General features: G+C 45.8%; 1 protein-coding gene and 1 long non-coding RNA gene across 3 annotated transcripts in view; one reads left to right on the top strand and one right to left on the bottom strand.

Annotated features, from left to right (window-relative positions):
* The first annotated feature begins 1,362 nt into the window (after window positions 1-1,362).
* On the top strand, window positions 1,363-13,240 carry LOC110368794. Its single transcript, XR_002428417.2, has 3 exons — window positions 1,363-1,385; window positions 1,534-1,792; window positions 12,503-13,240. It is a non-coding gene; the product is annotated as an uncharacterized LOC110368794 (long non-coding RNA).
* The window catches only part of dpysl4 (dihydropyrimidinase like 4), a 34,982-nt gene continuing 19,407 nt past the window's right edge, over window positions 3,304-18,878 (bottom strand). For both annotated transcript variants that reach the window (XM_036132127.1, XM_036132128.1), the window contains exons 5-15: window positions 18,119-18,180; window positions 17,950-18,030; window positions 17,781-17,849; window positions 17,424-17,544; window positions 16,933-17,089; window positions 16,721-16,862; window positions 14,392-14,476; window positions 13,510-13,595; window positions 13,250-13,429; window positions 5,709-5,874; window positions 3,304-5,605 (exon numbers count right to left, since the gene is read on the bottom strand). In XM_036132127.1, coding sequence (XP_035988020.1) covers window positions 5,514-5,605; window positions 5,709-5,874; window positions 13,250-13,429; window positions 13,510-13,595; window positions 14,392-14,476; window positions 16,721-16,862; window positions 16,933-17,089; window positions 17,424-17,544; window positions 17,781-17,849; window positions 17,950-18,030; window positions 18,119-18,180 — 1,241 coding nt within the window. In that variant the 3' untranslated portion in view covers window positions 3,304-5,513. The remainder of the gene's footprint in view (window positions 5,606-5,708; window positions 5,875-13,249; window positions 13,430-13,509; window positions 13,596-14,391; window positions 14,477-16,720; window positions 16,863-16,932; window positions 17,090-17,423; window positions 17,545-17,780; window positions 17,850-17,949; window positions 18,031-18,118; window positions 18,181-18,878) is intronic.

The raw sequence follows: 18,878 nt of genomic DNA on the forward strand, positions 1-18,878 counted from the left end.
ATTAATCCTGTTATCTTTAGCTGTCACTTTCTACATGTCGTATTAATTAATCCTGTTATTATCTTCAGTGATGGTATCAAGGCTTTGTTTGTTCCTGTAATACTCTATCAGCTGGTTCTGCTGTTCTTTATATCTCTCTCTGCAGGTGTAGAAGCAGACTCAGAGGATGTTATATCACTCTCTACCTTTCCTCTCCTATTTCTCTTTCACCTTTTCTCCCTTTTAGCATATTGTCTCATATATTTCTCTCCTTTTTTCTCTTCTACCTTCTCGTTCAGTGTCCATATAACATGAAATATTCCTTGCCTAAATTCTAATAAAGCTTCTTGCATATATAAATCAAGCGGAGCTCTATGGTGAAAGCAGTAAGGCTGCCCAAAAATGTGACTTCATGTTCAACGACTCATGAAAGTTAGAAATAACTTTAGAAAATAACAAGCACAAAGTCACTTATAATAAGCAGACTATGCAACACTAAAGCTTACATGAACAGCCCTCACAAATTGTTGGATGTGTTTTTTTTCGCTGAGAAAAAGCCACAAACGTCGCTTTGCAAAGACGCTGCAGTCGCTGGTATTAGGTCTGGACAGGAAGTGTTGGCTCCTTATCACCAAAGTGTGGAGAGCACCTAGGTGTCTTTGGTCAGATTCCATAGTAAAGTCCTCTTGTTTATGTCCAACACTGACACACAACACTGGGGTTTTGGAAAATCAATGAAAAAACTCCCTCCATTGGTTACAATCATATTACGAGTCAGTCCGGCAGCTACAGGTGGACAAATCAAGTTGGCCAAATTCAATCATATTATACAGATTGAAGTTATAAAAAATATTATTCTGAAGTCACTATGGCCTCACACCACTCGGACATAGGAGGCCTGCAGACATGATGGGTGTGTATAAGATCCACTGTTTGCTGATTGCAAGGCCAAATGCTGCAGCTGCTGAGGGATTCTGACTGTCTACGATAGACTGTCTTTGTTTTGTCTCATGGGAAGGCCACTGTGCAGTATTAGGGGAAGCCCGAAAAGTGAGACAGGCAGAGACAGGGCAGACTGCAGTGGAACCGTGGGGTGCGATTACTTTCCATCTATGTGATCTCTGCTCTGTTTCTCAATAAAAGTGCTGGAACTTCATCACCACCGTCTTTTCATTTAGTAATGATGGAAATTATTGTTTAGAATTCCATCCACATTTGGCGTCAACAAAGAAGATCTCCGACCGACGGGCCGGGGAGTCCGGGGACAGGAGCAGCTTTGGCCGGCCCAGAGAAGTTATCCGGCCTCTGATACCCTGAATGGATTTTTAAGGGATGTGGAGGAGCTCCTGGTCTCAACGCGTCTCTGGGCGTCGGCGCGAAGATCCAAACCTTTCTTTCATGAGACGGTAAGGGGATTATTTTCCAGCTCTTTTGAAAAAACAAACGCAATTGCTCAAAAATGCTTGCAAGCTTTTGAAATTTAACCCCCATTTAAAGAATACCTTAAATTTAAAAATTTAAAACTGTAAACCTAAAAGGTGTCCTGGTTTTTAGATGTTTTGCCCACATGCAGATACGAACATGGAGCCAGGCACAGGTTTAAAGATGTTTATTGAAAGAACAGCGACAAAGAAATGGCGTGCTGCACGAGCGAGGTCTGAACGTCGGGGCTGGAGTCACTGCGAAGAGAGAGAGGTCTATGGCTACAGTTCTTCAAGGTGGATGGAGAGACAGTCTGGTCCAGCAGCTTTCCCGGGGTTCTGTCTTCTGAAGAGTTTAACATCTCCTCCAGCGTTTCGCTGCGTGAGCAAAGGTGAGCGCACCTTTTGACCAGAATGTCCAAACTTTCCAGTGTAGGAAGAAGAAAAGTGGGGAATGAATCCTCTGGTGATGTTGCCCTGATGTTCATGAGCTCTTCTCTGGTGAAAGAGCTCCAGGTATCATCCAGGTATCATTGCAAAACTTAAAAAGTTAAGTTGTAAAACAAAAAAGTGTGCACCAACACACGGTGGCTGCCGTCCGTGGCGCCATCCTGTACGCTGCTCTATCGCTCTCTCTGTTCTCTCCTGTGTTTTTCATCTATGCCAGCTCATTAATCTGCTCGTCAACCTACTCTGTCTGATAAATGCACAGTGAGCAGCTCGTTATCTCGGCTCTTAGCTAGCTTGTTAGCCAAACCAGGCTACGGTTTGTTATTGTGTCGCCTCAACGTTTCGTCATGTTGCTTTTCTGTCTCACAGCTGCCTTTGGATTCCTGTTGATTTGCTGATGGAGCAATAGAGCTCCTCCTGGGTTCGTTTAGCGTTAGCTCAGAAATAACCAGAGCTGAGCTCTCTAACCAGCTTTAATGCTCCACTCTTCACTGCCAGATAGACCAGATCAGGGGCAGAAGGTTCTGATCGACATTTCTGCTAAACATGTCCTTTTCTATTGATCTGATGCTCTGAGACACTGAAGTTTGGGTTTTCATTCTCTGTACACACAATCATCAGACTTACAGGAAATAAAGGCTTATTTTTATAATATTTCACTCAGTGTAATGAACCTATGAGCTTCACTTTCTGAAATTGGGGACAAAAAATATTTTACAGGTGTATCTAAAATGTTCTAATTTCTGACCAGGAAGATGTGGCCAAACAGTCCTTAAAGTTCTGCCTTTTTTCTTTTAAAGTTTTTAAAGTTTAAAGTCTTTTTTCAACAAAATGGGTCATTTTTATTGGCTTTTCGGGTTAGACAAATCAATTCAAAACCGATGAAACAACAAAGTCCTTTAGAAAACTTGCTAACTTGACATTTTTACCTTTTAAAAAGAGAAACCTCTTAGATGGAACAGCCACAGATCTCAGGTCAGCTGAAGAAGTGGAACGCATGGAAAGTTTCCTGTTCTCCAGGATTCATTCCTGGTTCCACCTTCATCCGGTCCTCCAACAGGTTCCCCTGGAAGCTGTTCACCTGTTAATGGTTGGAAGATGGCTGCTTCCTTGCTTCCCTGGAAATATTCCTGGAGCAGGATCACTGGGTCAGAACGGCTCTGCTGATGATCCCCACTGTGGTCTGCAGAAGTGCTCAGTGCTCACCTGAGTCTTCTCAACAATGCCTAACCTTTTCATACAGCTCCTGGGCTCTCAACCTACTCTGAGCTGATGGAATACAACACTTTGGTGCCACCCAAGAGCTGCTGATGAACCAAAGTGGTAAAGGAGGCCTGGCTGGTGCCATCAGACCTTCCCCAGAACATGACCTGCCCAGAAGGGATCCTCCTTTTTCAGAGGCTGCAGAAACTTCTCTGCAGAGAAAATGTAAAATAAAGGATGTCTCACTCTGTGGCTTTTCCTCTTCACCCTTTATTCATGCAACTGTCATTACAACTACAAATTACATCCATCACAAGACCTTCTACATCACAGGTGTGGTTGCTACTTTCCTGATGGTCATTCACTGGTGTTTATGATCACCAAGCAGAAGTGAGAGGACCAGAACGATGACCAGAAACCACCAGCTGCTGTGTTGGACAGCCTGCCAAACTAATCCTGGTTAAAAATTCAGGTAACCTGGGATTAATTGGTTTGAACCTGAAACTAAACTGAGCACCTGCTGCTCTGGTGAGCAGTGGACTTTGTGTCAATATAAAAAAGAACGCTTATTAAAAGTTGGACTTCCTGTTTAGGACACGTTTCCATAGCAAGGTGGAGCTGGTGCTGGCTTCACTTCAGACCAGGTGACTCCACCCACCTTAGTGTTCAGCCAATGGTTGCCCTGCTTTACAGAGCTCTGACAATGACCTCAAACTCAACATGTTCTTAGCACACTGACCGGCTCAGAGAGGAAGCACCTAGTGGGAGGATGGAGAAGTGCTGAGGGCCATGGTCATTGAGTCCTGACCCAATGCCAGGTCCACCAAACCCAGAAACCAAGTTTCTACTGAACACCAGTTCCACCAAACCCATAACCTGACATTAGAACCAACATTAGTTCCCACCACTCCCCCAAGATGCGTGAAGACTGCATCTGTTTTCCTGCATCCATCTCCTCCGATGCGCCATGAATCTGCTCAGGTGTGAACCTGGACTGGGACCGGGTCAGGTGAGAACAATGGGTTCAGTCATTAGTCTGTTGTAAAAGGTAAGCGGATCTGGTCAATGCTATCACAAATGGATTCAAAATGACTCCATTCAAAATGAGGTCAATAATTGGACTAACATAAATTGAACCAATCACAGACAAGGTACAAAAACGGTAAATTTACAAAATTATCCCAAACTCTTACAAAACACCACATAAAAAACGTGACAGACATCACAGGCTGTGGGGTCATGTGATGTCAATGAATCTCTACCTGCAGGGTAAGGCTGTGAACTCTGTCCCTCTGGGACAAGCCCTTTCAAATTAAAAGCCCTCAGCAGTTGATTGCAGGAGGCTTCATATGGGATGCTAATGATTGGCTACAGCTGTGTGATTTAGCACCATCAGCAGTCAGGAGAGGAGAACCGAGAGCTACCGCTGATTGGCAGAATGAGTTGATGAAGTTACTTTAGAGCTGGGAGCGTCTGAACATGATGAATGACCACGGTTCTGGGATAATCTAAATTTCCCCCAGCGCTGCTACCAGGGCTTCGTCTGGCTAAACTGAAATGATGAGATGGAGGCTTTGTGTTTTGTAATACAGGAGCCAAAGGCTGACCAGGATGGGAGCAGAACCAATCCTGGGCCTCATGGGGAAGCAAGTGTGCTAAAATATAATTCAGGCTTTACTTTGAGCTGTTATGAGACCTTTTTTATCTCACTCTACTCCTCAAAATGATTTTTAAGTCTTGTTTATACTATAACATCCTACAGCTGACTGGTTACACAAACCAACGTCATCACTGCATAACTCCGACGACCTGCAAAGCCCGTCTGCCCCAATAAGTCAGCTGATGACTACCTGGTGGGTCAGGGGTCTACCAGAGGCCGGCTGACTTCAACCACCTCACTGCATCGTTCCTTTCACATAATGCATGCAGACGGCCAAAAGATGCCAGTGTTTTATGAAAGGTGCTCAGTTGAGGCCTGATTGGTGCATTAATTCAGCGTTAGTGATGTCACAGCGGTATCACTGTCTGGTGTGCCTCTGTGAGGTCGCAGCAGATGACATCGATCTACTCACAGGCTGCTTCTGTTGCTGCTGTGGTGGTTGGTCAGGTGACGTCGCTTTATAGTCTGGTACTGAGGAAGTTGGTGGGATGGATCCAGTTCTTATGGGGTTCAGGTTACACAGGATGAATTTACGACTAAGAACTACTGGAAGGAATAAAGGACTGCTACATTCAATACTAAAGTTCACAGATATGTTGCACAAAGAGTTTGACATGAGCTCAGGAGACGCGGTGCATCTTATAGTATTTCAGGTGAAGAATTAAACTAGAGCTACAGATCAGGGTTACAAGGGGGTCAGTTTCAATGTGGAACCACCGGGAAGGTCCACTGATTTCAGCTGTATCACGTAGAAACAGTTCCTCAAAACTTAGTAGGAGAAACAAATTAAAACATTAATGTTAAGACAATGATGTAATGTTGGAACGTCCTCCAGGTGGCGCCACAATCCTCTGAGCAGAGCGACGGGGAATGTGATCATCAATCTGAGCCCCTAAAAGATGAAAAAATGATTGGGTGCCATTGTTTACCCATAATGCATCACATCCAGCCAATCATGACTAAGGATCAAACAGAGAAAACTACAGATGCCATACCTGCCAGGGTGAATCCCGATTGGTGGAGATTTCGGGGGCCAGTTATGGTTTTAGGGCCAGTAGGCCCCCTGGTGGTTGGAGTTGGTGGGATTGATTTGGTCATACTGATGACATCATGGACTGGCCCATCATAGTTTCCTCGGGGAACACCGCGAGCCTCTGCCATCTACAACATGGAAATCAAAACATCAGCAAACTTGGTGCCAAATCAGGTAGAGATTAAAACCCTCACATATGAACACCTGACAAACCCAATAGCATTGACTCTGTTGGCTGTTACGGCTTTGCCTCTGACTGAAGACCAGGATACTGTTTGATAACGTATCGTTAGCTGGTGGAGTTGGACCGTAACTGGTTAGAGTTTTAACCTGTTTCTGGTTGTTTCTGTATAGTTCACCAGGTACTGGTAGAGTACTGGGGTCCGTTCTTCGTACGTCGCTAACTCAGTTAGCAGGATTTCATTGTTGACGATTTGGCATGATCTTGGATCGTTTGGTTCTTCGAAAGACTTCCTGCACTTGTTGTCATAGCAACAAGTGCGCCAGCTTGAGCCTGCTCCAGAGCAGGCTTATTTCATGTAAACAAGATTAGATCACGGCTGTATAAGCGGAGGAGATAGGGAAGTCTGCCGTAGCCATGTCCATTTTTACGACTGCAACCTGTTGCGGAAGGTGCAAAAATAATTTGCAGAGTTTTTCGAATTAATCGCGTATTGCGCAATAGACAGGATCCTTTAGAGCAGCGCGACAGTGTAATTGTAGAGAGATTTCTCTTGGTGGCTATTATAAACAGACAAACACATCATTTAACAGTGGCTTTTAAAGAGGAAAAAGTGGTGTTGGAGCCATAAATCTAAAATTTTAAGTTATTTGTATGGTGGTTTGCTTTTTATTTTTATCCTATTCAGTAAGAAGATTTGTTCGGGCCATTTTATTGTGAAGTTTAGTTTTACTTTGAAAGGCTTGCTTCCTGTCGAGCCGTATATTGTATTAGAAAAAACTATGGTTGGATTATCTAGACACGGAGCAATACAGTTTTACCGTGTAAACTGTGGATGACTAGGAAAAGGAAGATTTTCATTTTTTATGGATAAAGATTTTTTTTTTTTTTTTGTTAAAATTCCCAGTTTGCACGTGTCCTTTACTTCCCGTGTCTAAGGAATGACACTGAAATTTGGATCTCTTGACATAACAAGTGCTTTTTAAAATACAGTATAATAATTAAAGGCTACCATTTTGTAGAATATTCTTGTATTTCACTTTTACTTGTCCCCATGTTCTAGTGGGTCCCGTGGAGGCTCTGATATAAAAGAACAAAGTAAATATGAAATTATTAAAATGCAAAAATTAATACTGTAGAAAGTGATAGAAACATCTACCATGGACAGTATTTACGCATTAATTTATCTGCTGCTTTTTGCCAGCCCTCTCTCCTGGCTTTAACAGATTTTTAGGTGTTTTAATTAATGACTCAAATTCGGCATAACCTTCCATTAAAAGCTTTTGTTCTGCTGGGAAAAAAACTGTGGGCGTTCTTTGGCCATGCTGAACAGCCAATAGCAGTGTTGCTGATCAATGTTTCTACTATCGATACATTTCCCCTTTTAAACAAACGCATGAACGCGCAGTTGTCTCAAATAACTCAATCCAGTGATACTAATCGTAAACAACAGGTGTGTTCGAAGAACCCAATTAGCCGGATCATGATTAGCCGGATGAAATCATCTTGGATGTTTTAAGCAACGTACGAAGAACGGACCCCAGTTCTAGTTTTCACTGCAGATTAGTTGATCCAATCTCTGCCTACTCAGTTGCCTTTTAGCTGGTTACTGTGTTTGTAGTACGTTTAAAGTATAGTTGTCCCTGATTAGCGGTTTCACCTGTAGTTGACAGGACTGTTGTGCTCATTGCTGCTAGCTACCTGGTGGAACTGGCAGTTATCGTGTTATACAAGGAACCAGGCAAGCCACAGACAAACTTACCAAGCAGATCAAGGCAGCTAAGTGAGAGAAGCTACGGTGCGAAGCTGGAACACAGCTTCCCAACAAACCTGAGAATGTCCTGAGAAACATCACATCCTACAGCAGCCCGTCCCAGAGACCCAGTCTTAGTTGAAAAAGCCTTGTTTGGAAATATTTTGCATACAAGGCAAATAAAGAACCCTCACTACTGAGGGTAGTGAGGGTTTGCTGGGAACGTCTGGCGGAGTCCCCTGTGAGGCGGAGCTTTAACTCCCACCTCCGGGAGAGCTTTAAACACGTCCCGAGGGAGGCGGGGGACATTGAGTCTGAATGGACCATGTTCCACGCCTCTATTGCTGAGGCGGCTAGTCGGAGCTGTGGCCGCAAGGTTGTCGGTGCATGTCGTGGCGGCAACCCTCGAACCCGCTGGTGGACACCAGCGGTGAGGGAAGCCGTCAAGCTGAAGAAGGAGTCCTATCGGGCTTTTTTGGCCTGTGGGACTCCGGAAGCAGCTGATGTGTACCGGCAGTCGAAGCGGCAGGCGGCTCGGCTGGTCGCCGAGGCAAAAACTCGGGCGTGGGAAGAGTTCGGAGAGGCCATGGAGAAAGACTTCCGTACGGCTTCGAAGCGATTCTGGTCCACCATCCGGCGTCTCAGGAGGGGGAAGCAGTGCAGTACCAACACTGTTTACAGTGGGGGTGGTGTGCTGCTGACCTCGACTCGGGACGTCGTGAGTCGGTGGGCGGAATACTTTGAAGACCTCCTTAATCCCACCAACACGTCTTCCATTGAGGAAGCAGAGCCTGAGGACTCTGGGTCGGGTTCTCCCATCTCTGGTGCTGAGGTTGCCGAGGTTGTTAAAAAGCTCCTCGGTGGCAAGGCTCCGGGGGTGGATGAGATTCGCCCTGAGTACCTTAAGGCTCTGGATGTTGTGGGGCTGTGTTGGTTAACGCGGCTCTGCAACATTGCGTGGACATCGGGGGCAGTTCCCCTGGATTGGCAGACTGGGGTGGTGGTCCCCCTATTTAAAAAGGGGGACCGGAGGGTGTGTTCCAACTACAGAGGAATCACACTCTTAAGCCTCCCTGGTAAGGTCTATTCAGGGGTTCTGGAAAGGAGGGTCCGTCGGATAGTCGAATCTCGGATTCAGGAAGAGCAGTGTGGTTTTCGTCCTGGCCGTGGAACACTGGATCAGCTCTACACCCTCAGCAGGATTCTTGAGGGGGCATGGGAGTTTGCCCAACCAGTCTACATGTGCTTTGTGGATCTGGAGAAGGCATTCGACCGTGTCCCCCGGGGGATCCTGTGGGGGGTACTCCGGGAGTATGGAGTACCGGACCCTTTAATAAGGGCTGTCAGGTCTCTGTACGACCGGTGTCAGAGTCTGGTCCGCATTGCCGGCAGTAAGTCGGACTCGTTTCCGGTGAGAGTTGGACTCCGCCAAGGCTGCCCTTTGTCACCGATTCTGTTCATAACTTTTATGGACAGAATTTCTAGGCGCAGCCAAGGTGTTGAGGGGATCCGCTTTGGTGGCCTTAGGATTGCGTCTCTGCTATTCGCGGATGACGTGGTCCTATTGGCTTCATCAGGGCGTGATCTACAGCTCTCACTGGAGCGGTTCGCAGCCGAGTGCGAAGCGGCCGGGATGAAAATCAGTGCCTCCAAATCCGAGACCATGGTCTTGAACCAGAAAAGGGTAGAGTGCCTTCTCCGGGTTGGGGAGGATGTCCTGCCCCTAGTGGAGGAGTTTAAGTATCTTGGGGTCTTGTTCACGAATGAGGGGAAGATGGAGCGGGAGATCGACAGGCGGATTGGTGCAGCGTCTGCTGTGAAGCGGGCGCTGTACCGATCCGTTGTGGTGAAGAGAGAGCTGAGCCAAAAGGCAGGGCTCTCGATTTACCGGTCGATCTACGTTCCTACCCTCATCTATGGTCACGAGCTTTGGGTCGTGACCGAAAGAACGAGATCCCGGATACAAGCGGCTGAAATGAGTTTTCTCCGTAGTGTATCTGGGCTCTCCCTTAGAGATAGGGTGAGGAGCTCAGTCATCCGGGGAGGACTCAGAGTAGAGCCGCTGCTCCTCCACGTCGAGAGGAGCCAGTTGAGGTGGCTCGGGCATCTGGTCAGGATGCCTCCTGGACGCCTCCCTGGAGAGGTGTTCCGGGCACGTCCCACCGGGAGGAGGCCCAGGGGAAGACCCGGGACACGCTGGAGGGACTATGTCTCCCGGCTGGCCTGGGAACGCCTTGGGGTTCCTCCTGAGGAGCTGGCCCAAGTGGCTGGGGAGAGGGACGTCTGGGCCTCCCTACTGAAGCTGCTACCCCCGCGACCCGACCCCGGATAAGCGGAAGACAACGGACGGACGGACGGACGGGCAAATAAAGAAGGGAACCCCAAAGATATCGACAAACTTGTGTGCGCACTCTGCTTTAAAGTAGTGGCAACAAATTGGAGCAGAACAACAAACTTGGCCAAGGACCAACATGCTGGCCTTCATGATGAATCTCAACAGCTTAGTAAATTAAATTTCCTGTTCATAGTTTAACTTAATATATTATATATTACTGATGTTAGCGTGACCGGTGATCTGCATTAACGCTGTGTGATTAACTGTGGCTAGCATAATACTTTTGGTCCTGTTCTTGGTGAAGGCGGTCCCTTCTCTTTCTCCTCTCCCTTCCCGTATCTGCCCTGCTTCTATCAATCTTTTTGGAGCCTCCATTTACATATCCTCCAAATTTTAAATTATGGATCTGGTCAGCTGGACTCTCGACGTAATTGATTCTCAACGAGAAGACTGCAGCTGGACACGCGGTGGGCTCCTGGGAGGAGGATTGTGTATCTGTCCGTTGTGTCGGCCGAGGATGTTGAAAATGCTTTCATAATTGGATTTCTGATAACAGGATTTCTGATTGTTGGAGCTGGTGGTTATGTAAAGAAGACGCTCTGTGACGTTTGTGACCTGGAACAGAGCGCTACTGAACTGCCTGATAACATCAACGCTATCGATGACTATGACAGCAGGTGCTACTGAACCGTGTCACACATAGACATATATACGTAGACGCGTCGCAGGATCGCACGTCAACGTCACCGCCATATTGTATGTGGCAGAAAAAAGTTGAGTTCTGTTGTAGTGAACGTGGATCAGAGAAGATGCCTCATTCCTGTGCTGCATGGAAATGTATTCTGGCTGATTTCACTACTTGTATCTGCCTTCTATAAACTAAGGCTGCACCATGTTGCAAAACTGGACACACTAAAGCTGCAGAGTGGCAACACAGGCTATATACAGGAGAGTTGAGGTGCACATTTAATTCTGCCGTGATTTGGGGAGCCGTGGTTTTATGTTTTTTGGATACAATCCGGGTTAGCACCCGAACATCCCTTTCAGACAGCTTCCTCTTGCGTCCACAGTTAATCCTGTTGGATGTGGTTGGTCCTTCTTGGTGGTATGCTGACATTACCCTGGACACCGTGGCTCTTAATACATCACAGAGACTTGCTGTCTTGGTCACAGATGCACCAGCAAGACGTGCACCAACAATTTGTCCTCTTTTGAACTCTGGTATGTCACCCATAATGTTGTGTGCATTGCAATATTTTGAGCAAAACTGTGCTCTTACCCTGCTAATTGGACCTTCACACTCTGCTCTTATTGGTTCAATGTGCAATTAATGATGATTGGCCACCAGGCTGATCCAATTTAGCCATGAAACCTCCCACACTAAAATGAGAGGTGTTTCAGTTTATATATATACATATATATATGTGTGTGTGTGTATGTGTTATAAATATAAGGATCAATTTGTTAAATCTAAACATTGTGGTCTAAATTATTTCATAAAACCGTGTCACATATGAACCTTTAGGAACAGACTTTTTGGGGGAGTATTAAAGAGGTAAAATTAATAATATGAGAAATGTCCTAGGTCAATAAAGTAAAAAAAAAAAACAACACAAAAGTGATATTGTTATGAGAAAAATGCATATTATGAGAATTAAGAGGGAATATTTCCAGAATAGTCACAGTTTGCAGAATTATTTCACTCCTGGAGTAATAGGGCCAGGTTAGATTATTTTAAATATTTTTATTCTTTAAGAGAATAAATTCAGGAGAATGAAGCTAAAGGGATACGAAAATAAACTTGTAATATTACAAAAATACTACCAATACAAAGTATATTCAGAGATTAAAGTCCCTCTGATACTGTTTAAGTGACTGAGTAACTGCAGATTTGCCACATTTAAGATGGCGGACGCTCTGACGCATCGCAGCAGAGGCAGAACCCGCCCAATGACGCGTCTACGTATGTCTATGTTGTCACAGACCTACACTAACATACATGATAACATGGAACCACACACAGCGGCTTTGCTGCGCTCTCTCGTTTCTCTGCTGATTTCTGTTTTAGCTGTAGTGTCAGAACGGTCAGATTAGAGATCTTAAATTGTAGCTTTAAGGAGTTACTCCGTTTCTTTTTATTACAATGGAACAAAAGTCTAGTTAATCATAGGTCTTAGAAAAGTTGGACAAAACTACTTTAGATCAGAAACCCCCAAGGATTTACTTAGTTTGTTTCTTATTATGAATAGAAACAATTAGTGATGAAGCTTGTTCCAGTGTAATTAAAGAAGTCTAGTCAAGGATTTACTCGGCTTATTCCTTTGTTGATGTCCTTTACAATATCTCCCTCTGTAATGTTTTTCTGTTCATGTACAGCACCTTGAATCATCTTGTTACTGCTAAGTGCTACAGAAATAAACCTGCCTTGCCATGGCTAGCATGCTTTAGCTAGCTAATGTTACTAAAATGTGTTGTTTTCCTTTAAAGCTGCAGAGTAAAGCAAAGAAAACTTTTCCTGCTGCTGTTACAACGAAGAAGAAGCACGCACAGCCAACTCGACAGAATTTTTCGAGACCCAACAGTACGAGACGGAGACCAAGATAAAAGGGTCTGGAGACTTCCAACACTGGTGAAAACCCTAATATATACAGTACATATTTACATATGAAAATACATATGTATATTTTTCTTTTTTACATACTTAAAAATGTTCCTTAAGAGCAAATTGGAACCAAAGTCAAATTCATGTTTGTGTTACCAACTTGGTGATTGAAGGGCCTTTCATAGCGCTGTGCTGTGAAACCCATTGTTTTCTTCGGCTTGCTCCGCTCAGGAGTGGTTTACACAAAGTGCACAATGTTGAACATAGCTGAACGTTGACCACGGCACGTAGTGACATATACACGCATGGCCAATAGAAACTATTGGAAGGACCAGGAAGCACACCTGGGGACATTTCCCTGAACTGTATGGTCCAAGTTTGAGATTGTATGGCTGTGGAAACGGAGCTTTTTAACAAGCATGAATTCCCAAACTGATGCCTGGACCTGAGCTTTGTGCACCACAGCCTCTTCTTTGCTGCTCCTTTCCTCCTACCTAGCAGGGCTAGTGCTAGTGCTTGCTAATTATTACTGGTTATGGCTTAACCATGTACCTTACCTGTTTAACTGGCGACTGGTTACTTGGTTAAACTGGTGCTTAAACTACAAGTTCTGACTTATCTGTTTGGCCTACCTTGCTGCGGGCTTTAATCCTCTTGTAGACGGTGTCAGGAAAAGCCTTTCTTGGGATAAATCTTCCGGAGCCTTCAGTCACGTTCAGCTGTCCATCTTCCACAACAACTCGACCGCCACTGATCACCACAGTTGGAACACCTCGAAGCTCCAAACCCTCCAGGATGTTTATCTCCACAGTCTGCACACACAAGTACGGCGCGTCTGTAGTTATTGATCAGTTAGGACTAATTGGAGTAATTGAGAAATCAAACTAATTACCAGGTTGTGAGTCTTTGCAGAAACAGTTCGAGTCTCTTTTGGGTTCCAAATGACAATATCAGCATCAGATCCAACAGCAATCCTCCCTGAAGAGACAGAGAGAAACACTCGCTGCGATCACTAATTACTAAAATCTGATCAGTGCTTTCCTGTAAAACATCTAGAAACAACACAGCTGCAGCCATTTTCTGCTTAAATAGCAGCCTTCATTCACCTCCTCTTCCTGCTGCCTGCCCTGTCTGCCACTTTCACACATTTAACAATAAATCTTTGAAACAGTGTCGCTTTGAAAACCGGGTTGACCTTTATAAGATGGTTACATTGCTGGCATGTATTGACTTTTTGTCCCAGGGTCAATGCATGCAGTTATTTATGGATGCTAGCAGTAAAAGATAACCTAATCAGTATTTAATCCTAACCAAGCTGTGCTTCTGGAGCTGTAGCTCAGGTTTGTCTGCTATCGGGAACAGTAGGTTAATAAACTATTAAAAACTCATAGTGTCAGATGGTAGTTCTCTGTTTTTTCTGTGCTTCATTGTGAAGATGATTTGGCTTTAACTTTATCCTCTGTGTGACTCAAGACCTTAAAGTTGAAGTGTGCATAACGTCCATTATTTCTATATACCCAAAAAGCTTCCTATGTGGCCAGTAAACCGACTCATTGGAGGCTTTCATGTAAAGTCAGTGGCTCGATCCAATCAGCGCTTCTTAGATGGAAAGCTTTTCCCATCGAGCCTAACTGGTGCTCTAGAAATAATCTGAATTCAGGGGACCAGTCCTGGGTACCCCCCCCCCCCCCCCCCCTCACCCACTGACCGCTGGAGACACCCCCCAAGACACTGCACAGATAAGCGGGTGTGGATGGATAGATGACTTGAATACCTTTGCGAGGGTACATGTTGAAGAGTTTTGCAGCGTTGGTGCTTGTGACTGCCACAAACTCGTTTTCATCCATTTTTCCTGTGGACTGCAGACAGAACAGAAAAAGATAGAAAAGATTTCAAAGATATTAATAAACAGAGGTCAACTCGCTCACACGCATCTCAATCATTTTTACTGTTTTGTGCTGCTTTAGCTTGAAACATTTCAAAGCTTTTATATATTATGTGAAAGGTCAGAATCCCCCCACCCTCACCCAAAATCAATAAAATTTGTGTCAGAATAATTGGAATATCTTTGTGCTTCTAATCTTTATTTCCGCTTAGCGAAGGTTAGGCTTCAGGGAGTTGCTCTTGCAGGCTAGTAAGCCAGATCTATGAAAGAATGTCTGATTGATATTAAATAAAGCTCCAGGAGAGAGAAAATGATTGGATGAATGTAGCATCAGTGAAAAAACCTGATCCATCAGAATCAACAGGTATCTGCTCAGATGTAGACTAACTAGACAACTTTTCAGGGAATGAATTAGTTGCTGTAGAAGCAAGCATTCTCATTAAAGTTAAACCAAAATTCAATCTACAGTATCTTTCTGGACTATAAAATCCTTACATTTTCTCAAAATTGATGGTGCGCCTTATATGTGATTAAAGTTGTGCTCACTAACTGATTTTATGTGGTACAATGTGCTAAAAAATCTGTTAAAATGTGTAAGTGGATATTCGCAGCATTACAGTTCACTGTGTCTCTCAGCACCCGGAGTATGCACTAGCAACAATAAACCTAGTAAGTTAATTCAATATAAAAGTTCTGTTTATTTTGGCCTTATGTTAGAACCACGGCTACTCTGTCCTCCCCACTGAGACGGATAGAGAGCTGTGGACGTGGAGGAGAGATATTACACACTTGGAGGAATATTTAGTGCACCTTTTATAATCTGGTGCGCCTTATATGTGGACAAAGACGCACATAGACACATTAATTCACTGTGCGCCTTATAATCTGGTGCACCTTATGGTCTGAAAAAAACTTTTGATTATTTTTTATGGTTCTCCATCTCTGGTGCTGAGGTTGCTGAGGTTGTTAAAAAGCTCCTCTGTGGCAAGGCCCCGGGGGTGGATGAGATTCGCCCTGAGTACCTTAAGGCTCTGGATGTTGTGGGGCTGTGTTGGTTAACGCGGCTCTGCAGCATTGCGTGGACATCGGGGGCAGTTCCCCTGGATTGGCAGACTGGGGTGGTGGTCCCCCTATTTAAAAAGGGGGACCGGAGGGTGTGTTCCAACTACAGAGGGATCACACTCTTAAGCCTCCCTGGTAAGGTCTATTCAGGGGTTCTGGAAAGAAGGGTCCGTCGGATAGTCGAATCTGGGATTCAGGAAGAGCAGTGTGGTTTTGGTCCTGGCCGTGGAACACTGGACCAGCTCTATACCCTCAGCAGGATTCTGGAGGGGGCATGGGAGTTTGCCCAACCAGTCTACATGTGCTTTGTGGATCTGGAGAAGGCATTCGACCGTGTCCCTCAGGGGGTCCTATTGGCTTCATCAGGGCGTGATCTACAGCTCTCACTGGAGCGGTTCGCAGCCGAGTGAGGAGCTCAGTCATCCGGGGAGGACTCAGAGTAGAGCCGCTGCTCCTCCACGTCCAGAGGAGCCAGTTGAGGTGGCTCGGGCATCTGGTCAGGATGCCTCCTGGACGCCTCCCTGGTGAGGTGTTCCGGGCACGTCCCACCGGGAGGAGGCCCAGGGGAAGACCCAGGACACGCTGGAGGGACTATGTCTCCCTGCTGGGAACGCCTTGGGATTCCTCCTGAGGAGCTGGCCCAAGTGGCTGGAGAGAGGGACGTCTGGGCCTCCCTACTGAAGCTGCTACCCCCGCCACCCGACCCCGGATAAGAGGAAGAGGATGGATGGACGGATGGACGGATGGATGGACGGATGGATGGATGGATGGATGGATGGATTTCTCCAGCACCATGTTTTTAAACTGAAGCAGCACGAACATCTTCACTACAAAAAGGAACAAAGATAGCAGAAATGATTGACAGGCAGGGGTGGGGCAGCGATGGGGGTGGGGGGACTTTTGCAAAATGTCCTTAACATGATTCAATTCAATTCAGTTTTACTTATATAGCATCTAAATATAGCATTTAAATTTACTTTTTTTAATTGACCTATAAGTTAGCCATTGTTGCTAATCTAGCAGTAAACCTAAAATTCTAGCAGCAGAGCTTGCTGGATGCTTTCTAATAGATCATGGAGCTGAGGAGCATCTGAAACAGTGCGTACCTTGGAGGTGATGTCACCTGTCAGAGCAGCCTAAGGTGAGGGGATCTTACCACAGCTCTGTCCCACACCACCGACAGTCTCTCCTCGATGCCGTTGGTTCCTTCTGGGATCAGAGTGAAATCGTCTTTACCGACAGCTTTCTGAGCTGTGGAGAAGCAGGCCTGAGCGCTGGAGGTCACCTGGAGATCTCCGCTGGAAAACAAACACCTGTCAGACTCACCTGTTGCTTGACTCAGGTGGACAGAGGAAAGTGCATGCTCACCATGCTAACAGAGAGGTCAGGTACTGGGGCGTAGAAGGGTCCGGGTTTAGGGGGGGGCTCATCACAAAGGCAGCCGCCGTGGCCCAGTCTTTGGACCAGTAGTGAGATCCATCAGTGACCAGACCAGCTGTGATTGGTTCCCCATACACAACCACACCTGAGGACAGACAGAAGAACAGGTGGATGGAGCAGGTCTGGGTTAGTATAACCTGGACCCAGCATCAGGTCAGAACCTGAGTGTGCATGCACCAAGCTGACTCCCACAGGTGAAACATTCACTGTGACCCCAGATTCTCCAGTAAGTCACCCAAAGGTCAGAACATGAGATTCTTCTTCTTCACCCAGAAAACCAAAGGTGGCACAACACCTGTAGAAGCTGGTGTCAGGTGTGACGTGGTATGTTCACCTCCATCAATGCTCTGAAGTCACCACCAAACCTAGAGAGTAGCGTCACACTGAGCAGCTCTGAAAGGACATCAGCAAACCATCACCTTTCTTCCTGGCTTTGGCGATGACGTCAGCGGCAGACTTGCTCATCACCTTGGTGACATAGAGTGGGCAGTTTGCCTGTTTGGCGATGGTGATGGCTCGGTAGACCGCCTCGGTCTCCACCTGAAACCCAAACCAAGCAGCAGTCAGACACAGGTTACCAGGTGGGGTAAAGCTGCTCATCAGGTAGATACTTCTTCACAGAAAACCAACCATCCAGAGCTGCTCAAACTATCACCAGGTTTTTAGAAACAACAATCTTTAACAGGCAGAGCGAACGCTCCAAAAGTCCCAACGAGCCAGAACAGAACCACTAGAACCACACAGGACGGGTCCATATAGGGTTCAGGTACTTGTACCTCTTCAGGGTGGGATAAAACATGGCCTTCAGGTCCAGTAATGCCAACACTGAGAAGTTTCTTCTGCTCCTGCAACACATGCCAGTTTGGACCAGTTAGAACCAGGTTGAACAAACTATTTCTGGTTTTCTTGTTCCTGAATGAAGCGTCCGATCTCCAAGGATATTACCTCATCAATGATGTCACCATTCTCAGCATGGACCTGAGCGACAGCTCCAAGATCCCGGAGGACCCCAAATGCCTCATAAAGCTGAGCCCCAGAAAGCAGGCAGGAGTTAGTTAGGATTAACAGGAAGTAGACAACGACAGGAAATACCAAACATGGTTAAACGTTTCACCTGAGAGTCAGAGCTTTGGTATCGGTCTTTGTAGGCCATAAAGAACAGGAAGGAGTTCACACCTGAAACAAGAACCACAGTTGATACTATATTTATTACTACATTCCTTCTTAGAGTTTTACAGTCTGTACTACAGTCGGTGCGATGGTAAGTACCAAGGTCGGTACTACAATAAGCGTTGATGTTCTTCTGATGTTCCCCCAGATGTTCCTAAGGTGCTGGCGTTCTGCTCTGTAGCTCCACTGCTCTCACCGTAGACTTTAAACATGGCAGAGAGTCGCAAGAAGCAAACCGCGGTCATGTTTATGAGGAGAAGAGGAAGGCCAAGAGGATTTGGGAGATTTCATTCCCGCGATCCCCGTGAAGAGCAGAAGAGCAGGTAAGACGGTCTTGGGAAGTTCTTCACAAAGGGACTTGGGGAGACTTCCGGCAAAAATCAGCGACCCTAGCTTTAACGCTCTTCTATAAGCTTTAAGGAACAACCTTTCCCAGCCGTTCAGAAGCTTGTAGCTTCTCTGTTGTGTTGATGTGCAAAACAGACTCAGCTCTGAGATGTGAGTGGAGGACACAACGATGATGATGAGGATGAACTGGGAAGCGTCTCTGAAGAGTTTGCGATGTGAGCTTTAGGATGGATGGTGAAAAAAGAGCTTTGCAGCCCTGACTCTGAGATGTTCTGAAGTTCGATTCTAAACCCAGCTAGGGTGATGCAGCTGATCATCTCTATCAGGTGTAGGAATCATTTCCAGAGTCCTTCCTA

The sequence above is a fragment of the Fundulus heteroclitus genome, unplaced genomic scaffold, assembly GCF_011125445.2.
Source record: "Fundulus heteroclitus isolate FHET01 unplaced genomic scaffold, MU-UCD_Fhet_4.1 scaffold_47, whole genome shotgun sequence".
Classification (NCBI taxonomy): Eukaryota; Metazoa; Chordata; class Actinopteri; order Cyprinodontiformes; family Fundulidae; genus Fundulus; species Fundulus heteroclitus.